General features: G+C 41.0%; 1 protein-coding gene across 10 annotated transcripts in view; it reads right to left on the reverse strand.

Moving 5' to 3' along the window:
- Positions 1–8,431: 8,431 nt before the first annotated feature.
- The window catches only part of Cadps (calcium dependent secretion activator), a 445,968-nt gene continuing 429,679 nt past the window's right edge, over positions 8,432–24,720 (reverse strand). For 6 of the 10 annotated variants that reach the window (XM_042679880.1, XM_042679874.1, XM_042679881.1 and 3 more), the window contains 2 exons: positions 11,990–12,094; positions 8,432–8,774 (listed from right to left, as the gene is read on the reverse strand). In XM_042679880.1, the coding sequence (XP_042535814.1) occupies positions 8,595–8,774; positions 11,990–12,094 (285 nt within the window). In that variant the 3' untranslated portion in view covers positions 8,432–8,594. The remainder of the gene's footprint in view (positions 8,775–11,989; positions 12,095–24,720) is intronic. The other 4 variants (XM_042679884.1, XM_042679883.1, XM_042679877.1 and 1 more) reach the window with 1 other exon arrangement.

Below are 24,720 nucleotides of genomic sequence, written 5' to 3' on the forward strand. Positions count from 1 at the left end.
CAAAAACAAAACCCCAAAACTTTTGTCTTAGAAGCAATGATCTATAATATAAAATTAATTAAACTTTAAGCTTCATAGGGAATGAATCAAAATAGGTTTACTTGGTATTGATACAGAAAGCAATTCATTTCCTGGATTTGGGGAGGAGTAGCCTACTTTCATTCCCCCAGAATCTATTATCACAACTATTCAAAGATTGTGAGTTTTGCAGAAAAAGGCATTTCTTTATCCTTCCAACTATCACTTCAAATTTCAACAGCACAAACCAGAAATGATTGTTTAATTAAAGCTCTGCAGAGTTCAAATTTCCAAATACGTACTATGTCAATACTGTCCATATGCTCTGGAATTTCTAGTCTATAATCTTGATGTTTGCTTTTATAAAAGGATACTTTAAATTCGGAATTAATGAATTTAACCTCCCCACAATACTGAGGAGGGATTCATTCTGCTCAAAGCCTGGGACAAGGAGGTGCTGAGGGAGTCTCAGTGAGGGGCACGTGACACCTTCACAATAGAGAGTCGCACTGGAATTTGAAGCATATCCAAGGCTTCACAAACACTGTACTTTATTTTTTAATTTTAATTAATTAATTTTGTTTTGCTGGTCCTGGGGCTTGAACTTAGGGCCTAGGTGCTGTCCCTGAACTTCTTTTGCTGAAGCCTAGCATTCTACCACATGAGCCACAGCTCTACTTCTGGCTTTTTCTATGATTAACTGGAGAGAAGACTCTCCTGCCCGAGCTGGCTTTGAACCATGATCCACAGATTTCAGCCTCCTGACTAGCTAGGATGAGAGGCGTGAGCCACGGATGTCAGTCATCAGTATTTGTCTTCCTCCTATTGCTGATTTTGTGCTTTTGACTTCTTTCTTTTTCTCCCTTTTTTTTTTGTCTCTTCCTTTTCTCTCCCTCTTCCCCTTCCTCCCTCTCCCTCCCAGTCCCGTCCTTGGCCTTTGTCTTTGCCTGCCTTGCTCTTCTTTTCCTTTCCCTTATCCTTCCTTTCCCTTTTTCTCTCTTCACCTCCTTTCTTTCCTTCTTTTCCTTCCCTTCTTTCCTTCTTTTTCCACAGTACCAGGGTTTAAGTTCTGGATCTTATACTTGCTTGGCTTTGGTTGCTCAGCTGGTGCATAACTACTTGAACCAGTCTCATTCCAGTCTGGATTTTTGGTTATTTTGGAGATGGAGTCCCTCCGATTTTTCTGCTCATGCTGACTTTGGATCTGAGTCTTCTGAGTAGTTAGGATTACAGAAACTAGAAGCCATCAGCACACAGATGATTTAAAAACAAACCACATTCAATAATTTTCAGCATTTTCTCTGAGATTGATACTATCTTCAATCACATCTTTCCTTCCTTAACCAAAGTCTTGTTTATTCTTTGCAATTGTATTCATCACCCAGGAAAACAGCCAACTTGTTTCTGATGGACAGGGGAAATATGCCAAGTAAACCATGTTTACAATTGCTTTTTGTCATCCTACCATCAATTCTTAGGAGATAAGAAAAAAAATTGTGTACTTTTGGCTTATTGTTGCATTTGCATTCCTCTTGTTTTGTAGTTTTATGATTAACGGTAATCATTCTATTCCTGCTGGCTGGTGGCTGTGATTAATTTGTTGCTTAGTGTTTCTCTGTGACCTTCAGCGTACTGTCATCAGGGCAGACAACTCTGCTGGCAGATTGTACCAGCCTTGTCCCCTTTCTCTTGTTTTGCTAGTTACAACAAATGCAGATGCACAACTTCAGATGAAATGCATGATTTCACAAGAAAGAAAACAAATGATAATTTTAGTATTTAGACGAAGAAGCAAAACAACCTTGAATAAAAGATGAAGATCGTTTTTTTTTTTCAGAAATTTTGTTTATCAAGCACTGAAGAATGGTGCATAATTTGATTTCATTTTTTGGATTTGTTAATCATGGATCTAATGGAAATCAGCCACAAGGAGCATACTTATTTCATAACTTAAAATTTCAGTGGGATGAACTTATTCAGTTCTGTGTTTAAGCAGTGTTTTATTGCTTAACAAAAGTCTTGTGGTCTAGTTGACTTCTTGAAAGTCTTACAGAAACTCAGACTTAAGGAGAGCATGGATAGTTTGTACCTACTCTGCATAGTTAGGTCACATTTGGAGTGAGGTCAGTGGCTTTTATGAAGCCGTTGTAGTTTTCCACCTTTGTTTGTAATTCTTTCATTAACAAGCACAGCATATTGTAGCAAGTTTAGCTAATGCTTTCCTGGTCATGACTATAATATTCTGGTATGCCTGACTGATGTTCAGAACCATTCAGTTCTAATCAGCACTGACTGAGTGCCTACTGTATGCTGGGTACCCAAGTTGCATACACAGTCCCTGACCTCAAGTAATTGGCTGCCGAACAGAGACAGACACATAAACAGATAACTAATACCATGCAGTGGGACTGCAATTGAATTTGGGGTGCTTCACAAATTCTTTAGTCACACATTTTCAAACAGTCTCTTGGGTCACTTCCACAGATGGCTCATTTTCTCCGCTGTGTTTTGATTCATCCCAATTTCATCCCGGATTTTCAGTTTACCTCATTTGGCTTCAGTTTCTTCTTTGGCCAGGAAAATATCCTTAAATATACCATATTCATTTCCAAACTAATATGGGATGTCTATAAAAGAATAAAAAAACAAGTATAAGGATAATCCTACACTAATAAATGGAAAATGTGTTCTGCCAAAAATTAGGCTCAAGATGATTCTCCTCCATGAAAAATATATATCAATATATCTACAATATGCTTCTATATGATTTGAACATATTTAAGAAGACTATTGGCCCATCTGTTAGCAATGGCTAGCGTAGGGAGATGGGTTGGTGGAGAGAGGCTTGGACTTGTTGCCTCATGTAATTCTGTTTCACTTGATGATTTTTTAAAAAACTTAAACATTTCTTTAAATGTGTGGAAAATAAAAACATTGGTTAGTTCTTGGCTATATAAAACAACAAAGCCAAACTAAAGGAAACAGGGTGTCTTCCTTTAGTGCTTTGATCTCCTCTCATCATAGTGACCAAACTCCTGAATGCATCTCTCCAGGAAGCAGGCTTCCCTCACACATCATTTTATGCCTTCCATCAACATGCTATTGGCTGAGTGGTTACTATGTCCAATGGGAATCAGTGGGAGATGACAATCTCCTCATCTTTGCAGAACTTCATCCCAGTGGCCCAATCACCTCGCCTCCTTGTAAGGGTGCTTTCCTTTCCTCTCTGTGCTCTTTGAATCCTTTCTCCCCTGTGAGCCTCCTTCTCCTTTTCCCTTCTCTGGATCTTACACCATTTACTATATAGGAGACTTCTGAGGACTGATAACACTTAAGGATTCTTAGAGAAGGACAACCAGGCCATTTCCATCTGTGTTCTTCTAGCCTTCATTTATCAGTCCATATTTCTGAGTGTGCTGGGGACAGAATGGAGAAGCTGGTACTGCCCATGACCTTCCAGAAATGGAGAGCGATGTTCTGAAATGGGCAACAATATGAATAACAAAGTGCTGAATACTATGGAAGACAAGTGCAGAGTTTTATGAAGAGTCGCCCTCCTCTGGAGGAGGTCAAATTAACTGGGATTGGAAAGATGAGATGGACTATTTTTAAGGATATGAGAAAAGGGTGGTGAGTGTGGAGGATTCTAGAATAAGAACAGGGTCAAGGGAAGTAGCTGGAGAGGGAAGCAAGGGTCAGATTCTGTATGGCTTTCACTCCACCTTCATGCGTCTGGGCTACATTCTAAGAGAAAGCTGAAATGTGGTTGGACGCTTTTAATTAAGAGTTTGGACCAACCCACAGTTGCCTCTTAGAAAGACTCTCTGTGACAGGTCAGAGGGAATGGATGGGACAGAGTGTGAGTGTTTACTGCATGGTATCTTGATCCGGATGCACTCAGAAATTCATTGACCTATTGTTACTAGAAGGAATGTCTTTCCACCAATTAAACATTTCCCTTGACATGAGATTCATGCACCTGACAATTTTTCTTATGGCCTCTTCTCCATCAACCTTTAAATAGCCCTAGAATGTTCCTCTTTCAACCTAAGGGAAAGACTTAAACATTCACTGCACAATGAGGTGATCTTTTTTTTTTTTTTGGAAACTGGGTTTGAACTCAGGGGCTTGCCTTTCCAGGCAGGTACTCTGCCACTTGAGCCACACCTGCAGTCTCTTTTGCTTTATATTTTCAAACAGAGTCTTAAGATTATTCTTGGTTTACCTTGGACAGTGATCTTCCTATTTTATGCTTCCTAAGTGGCTGGGATGACAGATGAATCACTATGCCCAGCTTTTTATTGATTGAGATGGGGAACTTTAGAATCTTTTTCCTGGACTGGCCTTAAACTGTAATCCTTCTGATCTCTACCTCCCATGTAGCTAGGATTACAGGCATGAACCTCCTCACCCATCTCCAATTCCATATTCATCTCTGTAATCAGTAAACTACAACTATAAACCACCATACCACTTCCCAGGATGGTCAAAATTAAACAGTGACTATACTTAATGTTGCCAAGGATGGATTACAGGGAGGTCCACGGGCTTCTGGGGAGGCTTTATTCACCTCTGGGTAGTAGAGGTAGCATCTTCTAAAAATGAACATACCTTTGACCTGTGATCTCACCATTGCACACATGGATATGTACAAGAAAACTTATGATAGCATTGTGCATAACATTCCCAAATGGAAAGCAATGTTTCAATGTGGAGAAATCAATCATGGCATATTCATGTATCAGAATGTCTACAGCAACAAAAAGAAAAAAAAAACAAGTTAACAGCTATGCCAACCAAACAAGGTAGACCAACATGGCTGGATGTGATGACTGATGACTATAATTACATGACAATCTAGATTAGGAATCAGGATGGTGTGTTTTGTGTGTGTGTGGCAAATAAGGAGTAGGTAGGCAAATAAAGGCAGAAAGGTACATGTGCAGGGGGAACACCAGAATTTGTTCAGTTTGTTCTCTTCTTACGTCTTAGTCTTGTTCTATGAGTGTGTCTGTTTTATGACAAATCACTGAAGTGTGTGCTTAGGGTTCATGTTATATTCTTTTTGTTTTGTTTTGTTTTGGTTGTTGTTTTTCATGTAATATTCTGTATGCATATAATGTTTTAAGAAAACAGAATGGGAAAAAAGAGAAAGCTCAAGACACCCAAAGAAGTGAAGAAAGCACCTGCCTCCCCAGCTTTGTGTTTATGCCATGGAGAACCTATGGATTGAACTTGGCCTACCTTTTCTCCTGGCTCTCTTGCTTTTTCCTCCCTCCCTCCCTCCCTCCTTCCCTCCCTCCCTCTTTTCCTTCCTTCCTTCCTCCCTCCCTCCTTTCCTTCCTTCCTCCCTCCCTCCCAACCTCCCTCCCTCCCTTCCTTCCTTCCTTCCTCCCTCCCTCCCTCCCAACCTCCCTCCCTCCCTCCCTCCCTCACCCATCTCCAATTCCATATTCATCTCTGTAATCAGTAAACTACAACTATACTATACCACCATACCACTTCCCAGGATGGTCAAAATTAAACAGTGACTATACCTAATGTTGCCAAGGATGGATTACAGGGAGGTCCATGGGCTTCTGGGGAGGCTTTATTCACCTCTGGGTAGTAGAGGTAGTAGAGGTAGTTCCTTCCTTCCTTCCTTCCTTCCTTCCTTCCTTCCTTCCTTCCTTCCTTCCTTCCTTCCTTCCTTCCTTCCTTCCTTCCTTCCATGTAGCCCTTCTTCCATCCTACCATGTGGGTGGGGAATCTCCATAAGAGAATCCTCAATGCCAGGGGTGAAGGTGACTTCTCCTTGTGAAGAATCTTATTTCACCCATTGACCTTAGTTTTGGAGACTACCTTTTCTGGCTTGATTCTCTTTATGCCTTTTGGATCATGCCTTTGGTTATCAAACTCAAAAGGATCCCGAATAACCCTCCCTCCTTTTTTTCCTTAACCCTTAAGCAGGTGTTTCTTCTTCACATTGCAGACTTTTTTTTTCCCAGGCCTGAGCCTTGAATCACGGTTCCATGTCCAGCTCTTTGGTGGTTAGTTGGTGATAAGAGTCTCACAGACTGAGCCACAAACCTCAGTTCTCAGCATCTTGAGTTGCTAGGATTACAGGCATGAATCACGGGTACCCTATTATATTGCAGATTTTTAACTTGTTTGCTATTGTTGCAAAGAATACTCTTCAGTTTTGCAAGTCAAAATATAATAGCATGTACTTTAAAACAATTTTAGGTTTTCTACTGTGATTTAATGAGGTGACACTGGGTAGTTTTTCATACCTCAATGATATATCCTTATCTTGTATATTACCACATTTATGCTTGTAAGTTTGAATTCAGGTTTCTGTATGGAGGGATTTATTGCTTGTTTTTTTCCTGGCTCTGTGGCTTGAACTTGGGGCCTGGGTGATATCCTTAGCTTTTCACTCAAGGCTAATGCTCTACCAGCTGAATGAAGCTCCAACTTCACCTTTTTACTAGTTTACTGGAGATGGGAATCTCATAGTCTTCCTTTGCCTGGGCTGGTTTCAAACCATGATCTTCAGATCTCTGCCTCCTGAATAGCCATTACAGCCATTAGGTGTGAGGCATCAGTGCCTGGCTTCAGTATAGGGTTGTGTAACCATTGGGAAAGTTGGGTTAACATTTTGTTAACCTTAATTTCCTTATCTATAGTGAGAAAAACAGCCTCCTCTCTTATTATTGTTAGATTGAACTCAGGTAATACGTGCAGAATGCATGGAAACAGAGCTCATGCCAACCCAGCAGGGGTGGAAATTTCTAATGATTTACAGCTGCAGACCTCAAGGAGCATGCACATTGATGTGTTGCGTGTGGAAGGTTATTTTGTAGAGAACATTCTACCTGGTCCTCTTGGAAAAGCAGTCACTTCTTTCAAGCCTCAAACAGCCCCAAGGAGAGGTCAGCCTGGTTTAGAGACAGACACAAGTAAAGATAACGAGACACACATTTGATTTCGTTCAAATGTAGGTGATTATGTTGCTGAAAGGGGCTGGGGAGCTAGAAGAGTACTCCCTGTCTTAGAGAATCTTGTAAAATGCCTTAACAAATATATAAGAATCATATATAATTGGCACACACTTTGTTTGAATGCAAACACTGCTGTTAAAGTGGTGCTTAAAAACAGTTTGTTGGCCTTCTCTCCATACAGGAGAAACATTTCTCTCGTTTACACTACTCACTTGCTTAGCAAACCCTTATTTATCCTATAATGCAAGCATAATCTGCCCAACATGTCCAAATGCCCACAGATCCTGAATTAGTGGAGTCTGAATTAGTGGAATTCTAGGCAGTCTCTCACAGAGAACTATAAGCATTTGAAAACAGCCCACTCCAACTGTGTCAAGAACGCTCTCTGAAAATTTACCTCTTTCTTCCCTTGTTTCTCTCCTCCCGTGACTTCTGTTTCAGTTCTGGCTTTCAAAGGAGACAGAGGAAGACAGACTCAAATGTATATTCTTAGGACATCTGAATAGGTATTTATTGAGAAGCCACAGTTTTCCACACTTACATAACTGTCGGCTTTATATAAGGCAAAAGCAAGATGGATCACTACTGTACACAGAAGGACACCACTCTGCAGCAGACCGAGGGCCGTGCAGTTACAGATCAAAATGCAATGTACATGACGGATAGAAAAAATGTCATGGAACAAAATATATTAAATTATGATTACATTCTATGGAAGGAAATATCTGTATCTTATTATAAACACATTTATAGTCTAGGGTTGTAATGTAAATAGTTGGGTTGTTTTTTTTACATACACTGTTATGAAACAGAAAAGCAAACGTAACATTGAATAGGATAAACTTTGATGAGAGACAGTTGCTCTTGACTGCACTTGATGCTAAGTCATGATAAGATTGTCCCCTTGCTCTGGCAATTTAGAGAATCAATTCATTGATAACTTAGCCTTTTTTTGGGGGGGGGGAGAGGAGGGAGGCTAGTTATAACGGAAAATAAAAGGCTGGGCTCACCAGGATACAAGGGATCCATTCTTCATTTTGTCTTAGGGGCACAGAAAGAACCAAACATTGGCCGTTAGAGCCTTGCCTTTGGTTTTTACAAGAAAACAAAGCAGATCTATGTGCTTAATTGAAGTTATTTATTTATGTACTCACTTAAATAACTGGTATCCACAGACATAAAACAAAGAGGTGAAAGCATCCCCCACTACCACCACATACACCCCTGCCTTCACTTCTATTTCCCAGCAAAGGAGGCAGATGTAGTACATGAAAGAAGCATCATTTTAACTTGGCTGATAACAGAGACACACCTAGCAATTGGACTATGTATTCTTCACAACAGTATTTAAAAGAATGGTGCTCCATATTGCTTGTAAACATAGAGACATGGAAATCGGGGAGGGCGGCGGGTTCAATGGATCTGAAGGTCATTTGCTAATCTTGGTACCACACAGCTAAAATGGCAATTGTATTGGTAAACATCTCATGGGCATGGTCATTGACAGAAAATTCCCTAATGGGGTTAACTAACAGACTAAGGACATGCATTGATTACAAGACTCCATCCCAGTGGGCTCTAGGAGTGAACAGTCTAATCATCTTCTTCGTCTTCCTCATCGCTGTCCTTCATGCTGATCCCTTGCAAGCCTCCGCCCTCGCTTACTGAGGCTGTGGCTTCCTCCACGGTGAGCCGATTCCGGATGGTCTCATAGGTCTTGCTGTTTAAGGTAGAATCCAGGACTCCTTGCAATCGGAAATCTCTGTAGGTTTTCTAAGGAGGGAAAAGACAGAGAGATAAGATAGATCTCATCTCCATGGTGCAGAAGGAGAGGACACAAAGCACAGGTCTAGGAATGAGAACCCTGACCATCAGCTAAGTGTTCCTCTACTCATCAAGGAAAAAAGTCACTGAACTCAGATTTCACTTGGACTGAAAACAGATTCACTGAATGACAGAAAATGAGAGACTGTGACAGGATAAACTGTATTAGAGGAGACAAAGCAAAGCACATAAGCTTGTGTTTATTCAGTTCCATAAAGGGAAATGTTCCATAATTGTTTTGGTTCCTTTTTTTGGGGGGGGGGAAGGGGTTTGATTCTTTTTTTTTTTTCTCTTAGATTAGTATAATATAATTTGATCGATGGTGTAAAGGAGGGGCTATCGCATATAAATAATGAATCAAGCAATTATGGTATTTTGTGATTGCTGATGCAGTCTGGTCTTTTAGAATTTTTGAGTGTTATAATTGCATGAGCCATACCCCTCTGTCTCATTCACAAGATAGACATATGTACATTGGTATATGAAACCTATTACGGGCAGCAACAATTGTGGGAAAGATGGAGCGCTAATGCCTCATCAATATGTTGCAGGCATGTGACTCATTTCTCATTTCCTTGGGAAAGAACGGTATCTATTCCGTTCACAACTTCATGCTCTCAGGGAAGAAATTTGGCTCTTTTTCAAGAACAATGGTTTGGTTATTACTGAAACACAAGTTCTTTCTTTGTTCCTTCAGGCAATTTCTCTCGGATTTCCTTAGGTATCCTAAGAACTGTTTTTTTTTTTTTTTCTAGAAATCTCTTGGTGTTAATTGAACATGACCAGTAGCATCTGTCTGATGTCTACTTCACAATTTTCTCTTTTCTTTCTTTTTTAAAACTCTTTTAAACAATTCTTCTCATCACACTGAATATCATTTCAGCTACTTATTCTGCTGTTTGTTTCTCTTATTGGTAGGGGAAACTTGCTACTGGGGCAGGTGGAGAATGTTAACAAATTTCAACACCACTCTCACCATTTTTTTCTATTTTTTAATAGTTTTTCACATGCATATGCAGTGTTGACAGTCACAAGGCCAACCTTGTGGGAAGGTCATGGAGGTTAAAATGACTTTGGTGTTAATGAGTAAATGCAAGTTTGACTTAGTGAAGTTCCATAAAGTGAGGTCATGGGGTCAGATGACCACAGGACCCCTTGCTACTTTATGTCCATTGTTCCATGGTGATTTTACTGCATAGTAGTAACCTGGTTCAGACATTAAATTATAGGGTCATTCTATGGATCAAGCTGTAGGAGAAGAGGAGGAAGCCAGGTAACTATCTCAACTGTATTCTTCTCCTTAATGGGGAAATAGAGGAGGCTGACTAAATGCTAGGCATAGGGTAGACCAACAAGCCAGATGGCTTACTGAACTTTCCAACTTTCTGGTGGCACTTAGAATAACATCTCTGTGGCCAGAGGAGAATGGGAAAATAAAGCAAAACCTATTGGGTAGTCTCTCCTTTATTAAAATTCCAGAGGACAGCCTACCCCGATAAGATGTTAAAATCTTGAGGCCAGGAATTACATATAGCCAGTCTTGAATCCTCCATCTGGTAATATACAAGCAGGGGCTCACCTCATCTTTTGCCAACATGAGACAAATTAATATATGCGTACTGAAGAATGAAAGAATAGACAGATCTAAGGTAGTGTTTGTTGAGACAGGAAAGAAAAAACAAGCATCCCTAGAAATTGGCCTGGGTGGAGACCCCTGGGTCATGTGTGGAAAAATTTTCTTCTGTGTTGTAGCATTAGTTAAACTGGAGGCCAATACAAGCAAAGAGACTTCTTCAGTACTGATTTCTGCAGTTATTTCTCTGTGGTTAGGTCTGTGTTGTTTTCGAAGATGACAAAGATAAAACCTCCTTTCTGGCTTACATTTTTTTTTCTTGACGTAACATTGTAAATTCATAACATACATGTGGAAACATCAGTTTGTAGGAGATGATTAAAATGAAAATTATTAGTATTAAAATGAACCCTTCTTGTTATAGCTACACAGTAAGAGTCAAACAGACATTTCCCCTCTCTCAATGTATTTATACCAAGAAAATGGAATTCAAGGGGCCAGGCAATGACTAGCGAGTTTGCATAACTGAAGTCAAAATAAGAAAATGGACCAAGTCCTTATTTCGAATACATATACTTCTTTGCAGAACAGGGCTGCCTGTAACCTTTGCTGGGTGGATGCTTTGTGAGATCAAATGCAGATGATAATAATTCTCCTTAATTACACACAATGGAACAGTAATTGGTTTTAAGTCAGCAGTGGGGTAGAGATTCACCTTTCAGGGTTGATTGGGACTATTCCAAAGGAAACCATAAAAAGGGGAGGGGAGAGGGGAGAAATCTTTGGTAAAGTGGTAAGATGAAAAATTCTGTTTATTGTTCAAGTATTTTAATAAGGGACTTGGGATTTTGAATAGGAGTATTTGAACACCAACATTTTACATCAGTATGGTAAAACATCAAATGGAAACTAAAATGATCAAAAACGTATTTACCCCCTTCTGTGATCTTATTATTTCATGTAAACCACTGAGATTTCACGCTGAAATAATTATCATTAGTCCACGGCACACACAGAAGAACAGGGGAAAAAAGCGACTTCCAGGGTATGTGATCTCACCTTTGTGATCCTTTACATTTGATTGTATACACGCATGGTATGAGAAGCTACTTCAATTAGCTATGAGAACAATATTGATTTGCATTCTGATAATGATCATAGGACATAGTTAGAAAATAGCTGGAGGTAAATATTTCCATTAAATTAATTGTGGGAAATTTTTATTTAATTAAACCATACATGAAATTGATAATTTAGATGATTAGCATAATGGTACCCCAAGCCAGTTTTTGAAAGCCTATGCAAGGGTAGCTAGTCTCTGTGACACTTCTGCATAGTAACTACACAAAGTATTTTTCCTAGGTGGGTATGGGTCTTGAATTCCTTTTTTTAATTATATTTTTCTTTGAGGTCTGAGAAATGAATTAATCAGGTCTCACAAAACAATTTCCTAGCATTTTCTTGTACGTGATGATGCTTTAGAAATCATCGTATTGTATATGTATACAAATATTCTTTACCTTAAGGAAGTTCTATAGCTCGCCAATAAAACATAGTTCAGTAAAGAAGAATAATGATTTTTTTCTTTTACCTTTACCATCCTAATTAGTGTTTTCAATTGGTATATGTGAAGCTGTAGATCCATCCGGTCCGTCAACCAGGTACAGATGATGTTCATGGAGCTGTTGTACCATTGCTGAAAAAGAGACAAAAATTCTCCAGGCAACACATCATAAGAGGCCTTTACCAGGCAGGCAGGGAGGGAACAGGCCACATTTGAGCACCCTGCTCTGTTTCTGGAGGAGGTAAGATGGTTAAGGAGAATTTGAGAGTGGAGAGATCAAGAACATCAAGTTAGGAAAAAAAAAATCACAAAGTGCTGGTTCAGTCTACCCGAGAGTTGGTTTTGGACTTGTAAGTACACACAATAGATATTTCATATGCACTTCATTCGGGGAGACCATCTTTTGCCTTTGGGGTTCTTTAATGAACTGGTTAATTTCATTCAGTTTGAGATTCCAGGCATTGCTTATTTTTCTAGTGCCATTGTCTCTAGGGGCTTCCAGAAAATGGAGGCTTCTTCACGGAACTAATTGATGTGCATTGCCACTTACCTTTCGAAAACCATGGATCTCATGTACTAAGTACAATTCTGGGAATCAGACTGAGACCTTTAGAAGCTGGAGGGGGATATTTTTACTTTTATTTACCTGGCTGAGACATTTCCAATAAAACAAGACAATAAGTGAAAATTTCTCTTTAAGGACCTAACTGTACTGGGCAGTATACATGCCCTTCTATTGGCTGTGCAATCTGTTTTAATCTTAACACCAAAAAATTATGGAATATAAGAGGGGGAAAAAAAACCATCTACAAATGAGCTCATTTCAAGCTGTCGAAATCATACTTCCCCTTAAGGGGGTTAAATTTTGCTTCTTGTCTGTGAAAAATGCTTGAAGCTGTGTCACTTTAGACTGCCACCCCTGTGGTGCAGGAAGTCTCTGGTGCAGTATAATTTTGCAGTACTGTTCATATATTCATAAATCTCACTCGGAGACATACGAACAGTGTTATGAAGTGTCAGTATGAAAAAAAATCTAATCTTTTAAACTTCACCAGGTTTCATTACGCTCTGCAATTTACAAATAAAATGAAAAGGTGTGGATGGACCTAGATATTTATTTTATTTATCGGGTATCTATATGAACTGTACACAGAAAAGATGCAAAAAAAAAAAGAGTGGTTAGAGAATTGAGACGATACATACTCTCACGCTAACCAATACACACACACACACACATACACACACACACACACATCGCACACCAGTGGGGATTCGAAAAGCATAAATAAAAACATGTTTCCGATGGTAACTCCACCCTTTCTCACCTAAAGATCATCCAAAATCAGTTTATGCCTAACACTCACAGTTTTTCCGAAGCCTTGTTTCTGACTTAATTTCTTCCTTTCTTTCTTTCTCTCTTTTTTTAAAAATTAATTTGGAGTTTTACTTGCAAGGTAGAACTGCCAAGTTTCACCTTGCAAGAAACGACACAGTCTCAGCCATGGTGTACGGGGAGCCCTCTTTGCAATCTTTCCTATCTAGACTCCTTCTTCAAGCAGAGCCAATTGCGGCTCTCCTTGGAACCCAGCCGCCACACAGACCACGCTACCTCAGCCTCACAGCCAGCTTCTGCTCTTTTAAAGATCATGGAGGCAAAACCATCAGTTTGAGGAGCCTTCTGTCCCCTCTCAGAGAGCAGGCAGGTGGGGGGAGTGGGGAATTATTTTCCCCTGATATGTCCATTCCACAGAGGGCTTGTGATCGCTAGGGTCAACTTGCTTCAGGCATGGACAGGTTTTCCCCCTCTAGGGGTGAGAATATTTTACTGAACAAAATTTGGGGAAGTAGTGGTTATTGGGTGAAGAGAGGGTGTTTTTGGCACCTCCTGCCTTGGAATTCTTCCTTGTTTTTTGCTGCCATGGCATCTGGGTTTATTAAGTAGGGGTCGGTCCAAGGAGAGGACTACACACCATGTCACGAGTGCGCATGTGCAGCCTTACCTTATTCTCAGCAATGTGGGGCTCGCCTATTCTCGCCCAGGCCTCTCCAAGTCTACATTTGCTCGCTGTATCTGACATGCAATCTGGAAGCTCAAAACAATCTATTTGGAGCCAGAAACACTCTTTGTGCCCTTGGCCTCGTTGGGGTTGGAAGATGACTTTTAAGCAGTCCTAGGAGCCTTCTGGCCACACCTACACGCCCAGAGTCTCATGATGGGTACATTTCTGGGACACAAAAGAAGAGTGTGGCACTCTGGCTTCTAGGCAGAGGTGGCATTTTGCTTTGGCTGTGACAACAGGCAAACCGGCGCTGGCTTATATCACTGCCAGCAAGCCTGTGCGACATGCCTTTTTCTCTTCACTGAGAGACGTGCCACCTTTCAGAGAAAAAAAAAATTGCACCCCCTTTCTATCCTATAGAGACAGTTCCTACTCTTGAAAATGGCTTTTAAATATTAAAAAAACAAAGAAGAGCACAAATGAAAAAATACAAATAAAAAGGTAGGAGATGTCAACAGTCTGGTTGTGCTGCAAAGAAGGGTAGGGATGTAGGGAATGCAGTCAGCAAATACAGTGCATTGCACTCACATTCCTTCCCAGGAGAGCAAGGAGACCCTGGATCACCCATGCTTTTCCTCCTGGATCTTACATCTAGCAAAAGAAGTGTAAAAAATGTATGATGCCCCATTGGCTACACATTGAAAGAGGCAAAAGGGAGTAAGTCACTCCTTTCCAAACCTTATGCTCAGTAGATGAAATTGGAGGCACTTTTGGATACAGCACAGCACTAAAACTTGATTTTTCCAGAAAGGCGCTTAAAGGGATTTGGATGTTGGAGAAAGAAGGAAGCACTGCCTTCTAGAACTTTACAATGTTAGAGGTGAAAAGAAGATTTTCCTGATTATCTTTTGGACACGAAGAGACAAAGGCTCAGAGAGGGCAAGAGACATCTCTAAGATCACACAGTTTGTGAATCCCACACGGAAACTAGCTGATTATCTGCCCTTTCTTCCCACTAAGCAGTTTGCCACCGGCACACAGCTGATGTGTGCCTGTACTCCCAACTCCTTATGTAGGAATTTCACAAGGATAACTAGCATCAAGCCACAGTGAAGGTCTTGACACCACAGCCGTTAGACAATGCCATGAACCCTGGCTTTTTTCCTCCATGTCAGACATGTACTAGCGTGTTTCTATGTGTCTGCCTTGTTCCTGTTCTTTGTCATGGGCTCCCAGTACTCATTAATCAGGTTTGCTTTATTTAAGATGGAAGCTAATGCAGCAGCAGATTTGTTATGATTCTTCAAAAGAGGAAATTCATAAAACATTTTAAGTTCTCCCCATTTTGTTTTGTCTTTGGTTCTGATAAGCCTTTTCTGGAGCTATCCTAACACCTGGGCACTAAATTTTTGGTGAAAATGTACTCTCTCTAAATCTGTAGTATTAAGAATCATGAGCCGACGATATGCACAAAAGTATGTATGTAGAATTCTGATCCTTGGCTTCCTCCTCTTAATTCATGGATCTTAATTTGAAACATCTCAAGTGAGATTCTTTAGAGGAATAAAATCTCCAGTAGCCTGGGATCCTTTGAAATATGTCCCTGGGAGATAATTCTGTGAAGATCCAGACTTGGATCTCAAAGGGATGTACATCACATTATGGCCTTCAGGTTTTAGGGATTTGGAAAGTGGGGAAATTCTACAGTATCCAATTCTCCACTAACTGCCATTGGATCAGAAGGCTTTACTTTAAAGGAGCCAGAAGACTAAATGAAAAACTGCCAGAATCCTGGGTTCATGCAATCCTCTTGTCTCTGCCTCCTCAGGGCTAGAAACAGGAGTCCATACAGCTGTGTCTAGGTAGCTTTTCTTTCTACAACGTTGGGGTAAAAAGCACAGGACCAAGCCACACACTTGTTTGTGATCTCGAGCAAGTTTCTTAGATTCCCAGAGACTCAGTTTCCTGATGGAAACGGAGCCTAACTGGGCTGACATGGACTTTTGCAAGCTTTCTCATTTGGCTAATGAAAAACTACCGGTGAAGGCACTTATCCCAGCTCTTGGAACCCACAGCTGCAATCGCCATTAGCTGCCACCACCGTCATCACCAGCGCCTTCATCTACTCCACTGAAACTACCATCATTCTCACCATCATCGCTTCTCACTTCTTTTTTTTCTTCTTCTTCTGTTTCTCACGTAAGAGACACCCCAAACAAAGGAGAAAGCAGCATGAGTTACCAGGGAAAACCATGTGGTGGAGAAGATCATTCTTCCTGGAATGTTTCCGGAATTGCCTGCCCCAGCTTTACATGCCACACAAGTTGCTTTCCATTCAACTGAAAGGTTATTTTGTGGTAGATCATCACTCAGACCTATAAAGCTATCCTGTGTGTGGAAGGCACATCTTTGAAACTTAAAGTCACCTATTCTGACATCTTGGGTTAAAAGGATTCAGACAAGGAGTGAGTGATGTCTCAAACCCTGTGGGGACAAGACCAGTTTCACCCTGGGTTGGCTACTTGTTAGACGGATACCCCTCCAGCAAACTCCTTAGCTTTCTGACCCTCGGTCTCCTCTTGGGGTTAATGCTAGTATCTACTTCATAGGATTACAGTGAGCATGAATGGAGGTAATTCATGTAAAGTGCTTAGCACTTAGCACTTAGCTGTAAGCACTCAAAAAAAAATTTAGCCTCTGAATTGTCAGAAAGCAGAACAGATCCATATTCAGTCTGCAACCCTAAAGAAAATTTCTTGATACATTTCTAGTAGCAGTTTAAGGCTGTTAATACGCAGACACCCTCAAGTCACATGGTCTCCCTCACAGACAATGAGGCTCACTAGCCAGGTGGAGGCAGGATCAAATACCGACGTTTACAAACCTTTTAATGCTTTGGTCATCATATTTTTTTTTTTTGCATTAATTACAATATTATTTAATGTTGTATTGAAACAGTAATCTATATTGATGACTCTATTTTTGTTTTTCCTATACATTCAGCCAGGGAGAAGGGACTCCTTTGCCCTTCCCTGTGGTTTCTGGTTTCCTGGATGGAAACTTTATCCCCTGGAAACATGCAGCACTGAGAGATAAGAAGAATAATTAACACCTTACCGGACAATGTAGGGTTCACAGAAGACAGGCCTCTGTGTAGATCTGGATAATTCACAGTACCCACCCACGCTGTAGGGTTGCCACAGCACTTGTGACTTCTATCATTCCACTACCATGTATTGTCTTAATTCTAAGCCCCAACATCATGATACACATTTGATGCCCTAAAGAGACATTATTGTTAATGGGCCACTGGTTTTCAGAGCAAGCCACATATAGATCAATAGGGCAGCAGAAACAATGAGCAGAAACTGAAAGGAGATAGAACCATTCACATATTTCCACAGTCATGTATCACAAGCATAACTTATCGCCTTAATTTGTGCAAAACCTCTGTCAGAATGGACCATTCTCTAACTCTCTGGACTTTCCTGTTTTTGATAAAGTATTATTTCTTACAGGTTTCCTGATTTGCAATCCCATTCCTACACACACACATACACATGCACAAGCCTTCACACAGTTTAACAAGTTATGTGTTCCTTAAACACTGATTAGAAATGATTAGAAAAAGGTGGATGGAAATGAGGGTTGTCATTTCTTAACAAAGATGAACATTTCTCTCTCTCTCTTATGGTCCTACCATTTCTTCTTATTTTAGTCTATGTTGGTGATGCTCAGTTGCTAGTGGAGAAATTCCTCCATGTGGGCAGTTTGTGTGCTAGGAAAAATACAACTTGGAAAAGTTGGCTTTATCACAATAACTTGAATTTTCCTAACAGAATTTTAGACTAAAAAGTTACAATCTTGATCAAAATTTCAGCCCTGAATATCATCTCCGAAACTGTAAAATATTCAGTAATAAGAGAGGGTGAACTCATAGAACCTCATGCCGTGTGCTTCTTATGAAATGAAAGGTATCTAGCTGGGTGGCAGGGGCTGCAATCCTGCAGTGTTGCTACTCAGGAGGCTGATATCTGAGGATTTTGCTTTGAAGCCAGCCTGGCCAGGAAACTCCACAGGACTCTCAACTACCATTAATCAGCAAAAAGCCAGAGGTGGAAGTGTGGCTCAAGTGGTACAGTATCAGTCTTGAGTGGAAAAATTAAGGGATAGTGCCTAGGATCTGAGCTCAAACACTAGTACTGACATGAAAAATGCAAAAGGATGTGTAGGCATAAACCCAGTGAAAACAGTCAAGAGAAAAACTCAGGTCTTCTTTACCACTCTTTTTCTCTAAAGAAAAATTTTATTAACTTACCACATGCGTACTGCAGCATCTCACCTTTAGTCAAACACATACACACTTGACACGCGTGCACCCATGCGCGTGCGCGTGCACACACACACACACACACACACACACACACACACACCAAAATATGTTGTCTTCTGGCTATAACTGATGGAAGTCTTATAAAAATAAACTTAAAAAATTACGGCATTCAGTCCAAAGACCAACAACCACATCATGAACAATACTTTCACATGCTTTCTTTGAATAAAAATTGGTGACTGTTGAATATATCCTCTGTGGTTGATGAAACGCACTAAGACGCATACCAATCATTATGCATTCTCTTTGAGACTAGCAGGTTGAAGCTATGCATGGTAGGGAGGCAAGCACAGAAGGCCTGTGGATTGTTCAGAGCCAGTCTGTAAGCAGTGCTCTCTAGTTGAGAGTTCCATCACCCACACTTTCTCACTGATGAGGAAACAAAGACTCTGAGAAGCAAAGCAGTAGGTCTAGTTACTAATGAGTAACTAGTAACCAGTAACATCCAGCATATACTGGATGTGAGCCAGTGGCATATTCCTGTAACACAGCACTTTAAGGCAGGAAAATTGCAAGTTCAGGGCCAGCCTGAACTCCATAGTATGATCCTGTCTTAAATAACCAAATCAAAAAACAAAACAAAGTTGGTGAGGCAGTGTAATACAGTGGCTTGCAGATTGTATTCAGTCCTGCTGTCCTGTGTCTGGATCTTGAAAAATCTCTTTTAGCCTATGAGATTCTTCAGATAACAAGTCTCAGTTTTCTCATCTGGCAAAGGGAGATAATGATAACAACAACAACAACAACAACACATTTAGGGTTGCTCTGGAGATTAAATACAGTAAGATGTGTAGAGTGCTCAGCAACAGGGCCAAGCACACACCAAGTATTAGCGATTCTTTTTTTTTTTGGCCAGTCCTGGGTCTTGAACTCTGGGCCTGGGCATGCTCCCTTTTGGTCCTTCTGCTCAAGGCTAGTGCTTTAGCACTTGAGACACAGCACCACTTCTGGCTTTTTCTGTGATTAATTGGAGATAAGAGTCTCATTAACTTTCCTGTCTGGGCTGGCTTCAAATCTTGATCCTTAGATGTCAGCCTCCTGAGCAGCCAGGATGACAGGTGTGAGCCACTGTTGCCCAGCCTATTAGCCATTCTTATGTGAGCTGTGCTAACCTACTCTGCTTTACAAACAAGATTATCAGATTCCCCCAAGTGGGAGTTGTGTGAAACTTTCTGAGAACTATTCTTCTGGAAATGCCCGAGCCCACAGGTCATCTGGTAACTGCTTGTAAGCAACCTGTGTTTCTGGACTGAAGAGATATGGTGAAATATGGGAGGATTGTAATCTTTTCTCTGGAAAGTCCCCTTTCCCCAACTCAGCACAGCCATGTAAGTGGGCTCACATCTTGTCTAATGAAGAAATGATTTTATTTGTTGGCAAGGCGTCAAAGAGAAAGATAAAACTTTGACCCCGCCCATGTGACTAAGCACTTCATTTTGTTTTTGCTGACAAAAGTGAGTAATTACTAGAGAAAACATTCCCACCGAGTATTTAAGTTGGGGTATTGAAACACTGTAATGAAATATTTTACGTTTGAAGCTTTCAATGCCTATTTCTTTCTTACAATTTGGGTAATTTAAGAACCTGTGAAAAGCACCACCCAGACTTGCTCTACATTTCTACCAAAGTACCCATAGCTTCATTAAACGAAGTCACAGCTCCACAGCCCTGCAGGTGTCTCAGGCCTCACCATCGCCAAAGATCTGGTTGTATTTGGGGGTTCTAAGCAAAGATTCAGGGAGGGTACGACAAAGCAACCTGGCTCATGGAAGCCATCTCTGCCAAGTGGGCAATCTGGATCTGCTGTATGCAGTTCACAGCAAGTTTTGGGATTTGTCAACACCCTCCAAAGGCTGAACAAACACTTTTTAAAAGGCACATCATCCGAATGCTTTCAGTAATGAGGACACTGTTGAAAGATGCAATCTTTTGCCTCATTTGAGTGTTGCTGTAATTCAAGATTTGATCTTCCAAAACAACTGCTCTTACAAATGGGTAATTTCCCAGGCACAGCTTCAGGACGCTCAGATAAAAGCACGAAGCCATAACCAGATACCCACATCAAAAGCCACAGGTCAGCAGAATGAACCATCTGAGATGTCCCAATGTCCTTTTAGTTCAATATGCAGGGTTTCCCCACCCCCCCTCAACTTGGTTCTTCTTAAAATGCAAACGAACTCCTTTCAATGAGATCTGTACAAAGCTTATTACAATTCTTCAAGGTGGCCTGATGGAAAAGTCTATGGACTGTACCTCTCTAGAGGCTGAGCACTCCCTCCCTCCCCCACCCCCTTGCTGAAACCATAGCTTCAGAAACTAGAGCTATCAATACCCTGCTGCTTGGAGAATCTGGCTACTCATCTGCCTTTAACCTTTGCTTATAAGAGAAGGATAGTGCAAAAATAAATGCTTTTTAGCAAAGATATTTGTTTCTGTTTACAACCTGTGATTTTACTAGAAGGACATGAGCATGGAACTTAGTATTTGTGAGTAATATCACAATATGACATCCAGGGGTGCATATGTGGTTCCGAGGACCCCACCATTGAGTCCAAACTGTGCATGCGTAGGATGCTGTGCTATACTGCAAACGCGTGATTCATTTCCCCCCATAATACCACTGAACTTCTGCTAAAGATATACCTTCTTCCCACATATCTCAAAATTTTACTTTAGCACATCTATTAAGCACATTTGCTTTTATGTTTTGCATACTCCTTGTTTTTTGGCAGGCATAATTAAGGACAGGAAAATAGTCGCAGATCACATACATGATTTAAACACAACTGACAATAATGCAGGACTGAATTGAGTTTTCCCCCATTTAAGAATGGATACATAGGAAATACTAATATTTGTTTTTCAAAGATAGTATTTTTTTATGATGATTGGTCTAAACCATGTGCAATAAATCTGTAAATAGAGTGGGCTTACTGTACTTTAACTCCCTAAGAAGGGGCCTAAATAGTATCTTTTTGTGAGTGTGTGTGTGTGTGTGTGTGTGTGTGTATGTGTGCGCTGGTCCTAGGGTTTAAACTCAGGGTCTGGGTACTGTCCTTGAGCTTCTGTGCTCAAGGCTAGCACTCTAGCACTTGAGCCACAATGCCACTTCTGGCAGTATTCCTAACTGGGCTGGCTACAAACTTAAATCCTGAGATCTTAGCTTCCTGAGCAGCTAGAATTACAGGTATGAGACACTGATACCCAGTGAAAGTTCAATATTCCCTTGTGAAAGTAAGCAGCTATCTATTCAAGAATAAATTTTACCTTTTTTGGGGGGGTTTGTGGGGCTTAAACGCAGGGCTTGGGCACTGTCCCTGAGCCTCTTTGTGCTCAAGGCTAGCACTCTACCACTTGAGCTACAGTGCCACTTCTGGTTTTTGAGTTGTTGATTGGAGATAAGATTCTCATGGGGACTTTTCTGCCCAGGCTGGCAGATCTCTGGCCCCCAGCTAAAATTTACTTCTTTAAGACCTGGAATTTTGCCGGGTGCTGGTGGCTCATGCTTGTAATCCTAGCTACTAAGGAGGCTGAGATCTGAGGATCACAGTTCAAAGCCAGCCTGGGCAGGAAAGACTGTTAGACTCTTATCTCCAATAAACCACTCAGGAAGTGGTGCTGTGGCTCAAGTGGTAGAACGCAAGCCTTGAGCTGAAGAGCTGAGGGACAGCGCCCAGGCCCCATGACTGACCAAAAAAAAAAAAAAAAGACCTGGAATTTTGAGAAACACAATAAATATTTTTTCAGCATCAATATTTCACATGATCAAAATGAGTCCCAACTTGGAACTCCTGATAAATACATTTTGACCTTTGAAACCAAAAGTCAGACCTATCAATGTTAATTACCATGTTAGGGAGAACACAATGGAAGGACTGAGTCTGAAGGATCCTTTCTTATAATAAGCAAAGCTTTGCTTACTTGGGTAATGTAGAGGTCAGTCTCTGGAAGACACGTTTTGTGCTTTTGTTTTAATGATTTGGTTAACCTGTTGGCAATCTCAGTAAGCTATGCAAGCTTGCCAAAGCCAGAGTGTTAATGATTTTGTTTTGTATTATAGATTCTATGAAACACAACATTACAAAATCCCCTTTTATCCCATGTGACCTCATGGGTCAGTAAAGTGGGAAGTCACTGGCAAGGAGATGGGATGGTCTTTAAATTGAGCTTTCTTTGGGCTAAGATTTGTGACCTTGCTGAAAAGAGCTTACTCAAAGATCAACTCATGGATATCTAAAGACAGCACCGCCTGTGATCAGAATTTCAATTATGATTTTCAAGTGAAATCTCACATGTGATTTTTGTGACTACAACTCTTCCATCATTTCTGCAACTTGAGTAAATGTTATTCAGAAAGATGGGGTGGCCCAGTAATCCCATATCTGGATACCGATGTAAAAACCTGACAGCAGAATTTTAAAGAGATAATTACAGATCCAACTCTAGAGCATTCACTGTTCACAATAGCCACATTGGAAGTAACTCAATGTCCATCAGAGAATGCATAGAAAAATGAAACGTGTTTAGACACATCCAATGGGCTATTATTTAGCCTTAAAAATGGAGTAAATCTTATCATAAGCCACAAAATAAATGGGTCTTTAGGGCAATATATGAAGCCAGTCTCTCTCTCTCTCTCTCTCTCTCTCTCTCTCTCTCTCTCTCTCTCTCTCACACACACACACACACACACACACACACACACACCCCTCACAAATGCTGTATGATTACATTTATATGAGATATCAAAAGTAGTCAAACTTACAGAAACAGAAAATAAATTGTTTGTTGGTGGGGGCAGGGAGACATGGAAAGCTGCGGTAGAGAATTTCAGTTTTGTAAGGTGAAGAAATAGCTAGAGATTAGCTGCATAATACTGTGGATAGCCTTAACACTACAGAACCTATACTCGAGAAAGGTGAAGATAGTACATTCGTTGTAATAGCCTTTCACCACAACCAAACAACAATGATAACACCCAAACACAAATCACTGCCCATGCTGGAAAAAAAAAAAGCAGCTTTCCTAATGAAAGTTCAGCTGTGTAGCAATGCACATATTCTAAGCTGAAACATCCAACCAGGCTTTACAAAAACAACAACAAGAACAACAACAATTCTTTGTAAGATCCATGTGGGCACTTCGTGCATTCCCAGTACCGAGATGATTTCTTCAGGTCTAGGTTTTCAGACTCTGAAGAACAAAGAACAAAGCTGGGTAGCATTGGCTCAGTGACTTATTGGGTTTATTTAAAACATGCCACAGGGCCAACATTTTGAAATCTGTGAAACAGAATTAAATGAGGCTTGGGGATGGGATGAGAACTGTGCATGCTCATAGAAGATTGAGTCCTAATGACAAAAAGGGATCAGTCTCCTGCGCTGTACACCATGTCACTTCCTGTGTTTCCCCAAAGGCTGTCCCTCACTCTCCACCCCCAGTTTTCCAAGCTCAGATTTGAGCAGGCAGCTCTCAGGCAGCACCTGGGTCCCAGTTACCCAAAAAGGGCAGCAGCTCCCCACCCAGAGTCCCTCTCCCCACAGCACACTTGTTAAGGTTTGGAATGTGTGTTCAGGAAGCCCTCATTTTAGGAAACAATTAAAGAGAATTAGGCTAATAACGCGAGGCAGGCAGAGCTTTTGCCCTTTGCTGAGAAATAACTCCTACGTGGAACAGTTATACTAATAAAAAATCATGTATTCCTTAAATACCTTGGAACGATCTTTGCACCAAGCCCGGCAATTAACACTGCCCTACTGAGGAGCATTTACTCCCCCCCATGCACAGGGGGATTATGTCCGTGCTCTCTCCACCAATGTCTTCCTTCCGAATAAATGCAGTGTGAGCCTCTGGGCTGGGGACAGAAATCTATGCAAGCAGGGATTTTGAAGCACGCTCAATTCCCTTCTCATCTTGGAAGGTGGCAAAGCTGACAGGAAGGAGGCCACGCTAGGGATCTTCTTGGGCCCACCTGTCCTTGACCTTTGGAAGAAGCAAAAGTGTATGTGGCCTGGACCTCTTCTACTGAGGGGATTGTTCCCTGCTCTCCCAAACCGACTCTCCCCTTCAGAGTAGCCATTCATGGGCCTTCTTCTGCCCTCAATGTGGGCAGGAAGTGACCATTAGGCAAAAGAGGGACAGAGACCCTCCAGTCCGATGCTTTGTCTCTTTGACAACACTCTAGCCGGTGGCCCCCCAGAGAACAGACTTAATTTCTTTTTTTTCTCTGCCCACCCTCCCCGCTCCATACTTCTTTCTTCCCTCTTTCCTTAAGACGCAAAACGTACGACATCCAACATAAAGTTGCCGAAATAGCAATCTTGTCTCTGAATATATAAATTGCAAAAATTGATATGAATAAATCT

This window comes from Dipodomys spectabilis, unplaced genomic scaffold, assembly GCF_019054845.1.
Source record: "Dipodomys spectabilis isolate Male_0828 unplaced genomic scaffold, ASM1905484v1 ptg000054l, whole genome shotgun sequence".
Taxonomy (NCBI): Eukaryota; Metazoa; Chordata; class Mammalia; order Rodentia; family Heteromyidae; genus Dipodomys; species Dipodomys spectabilis.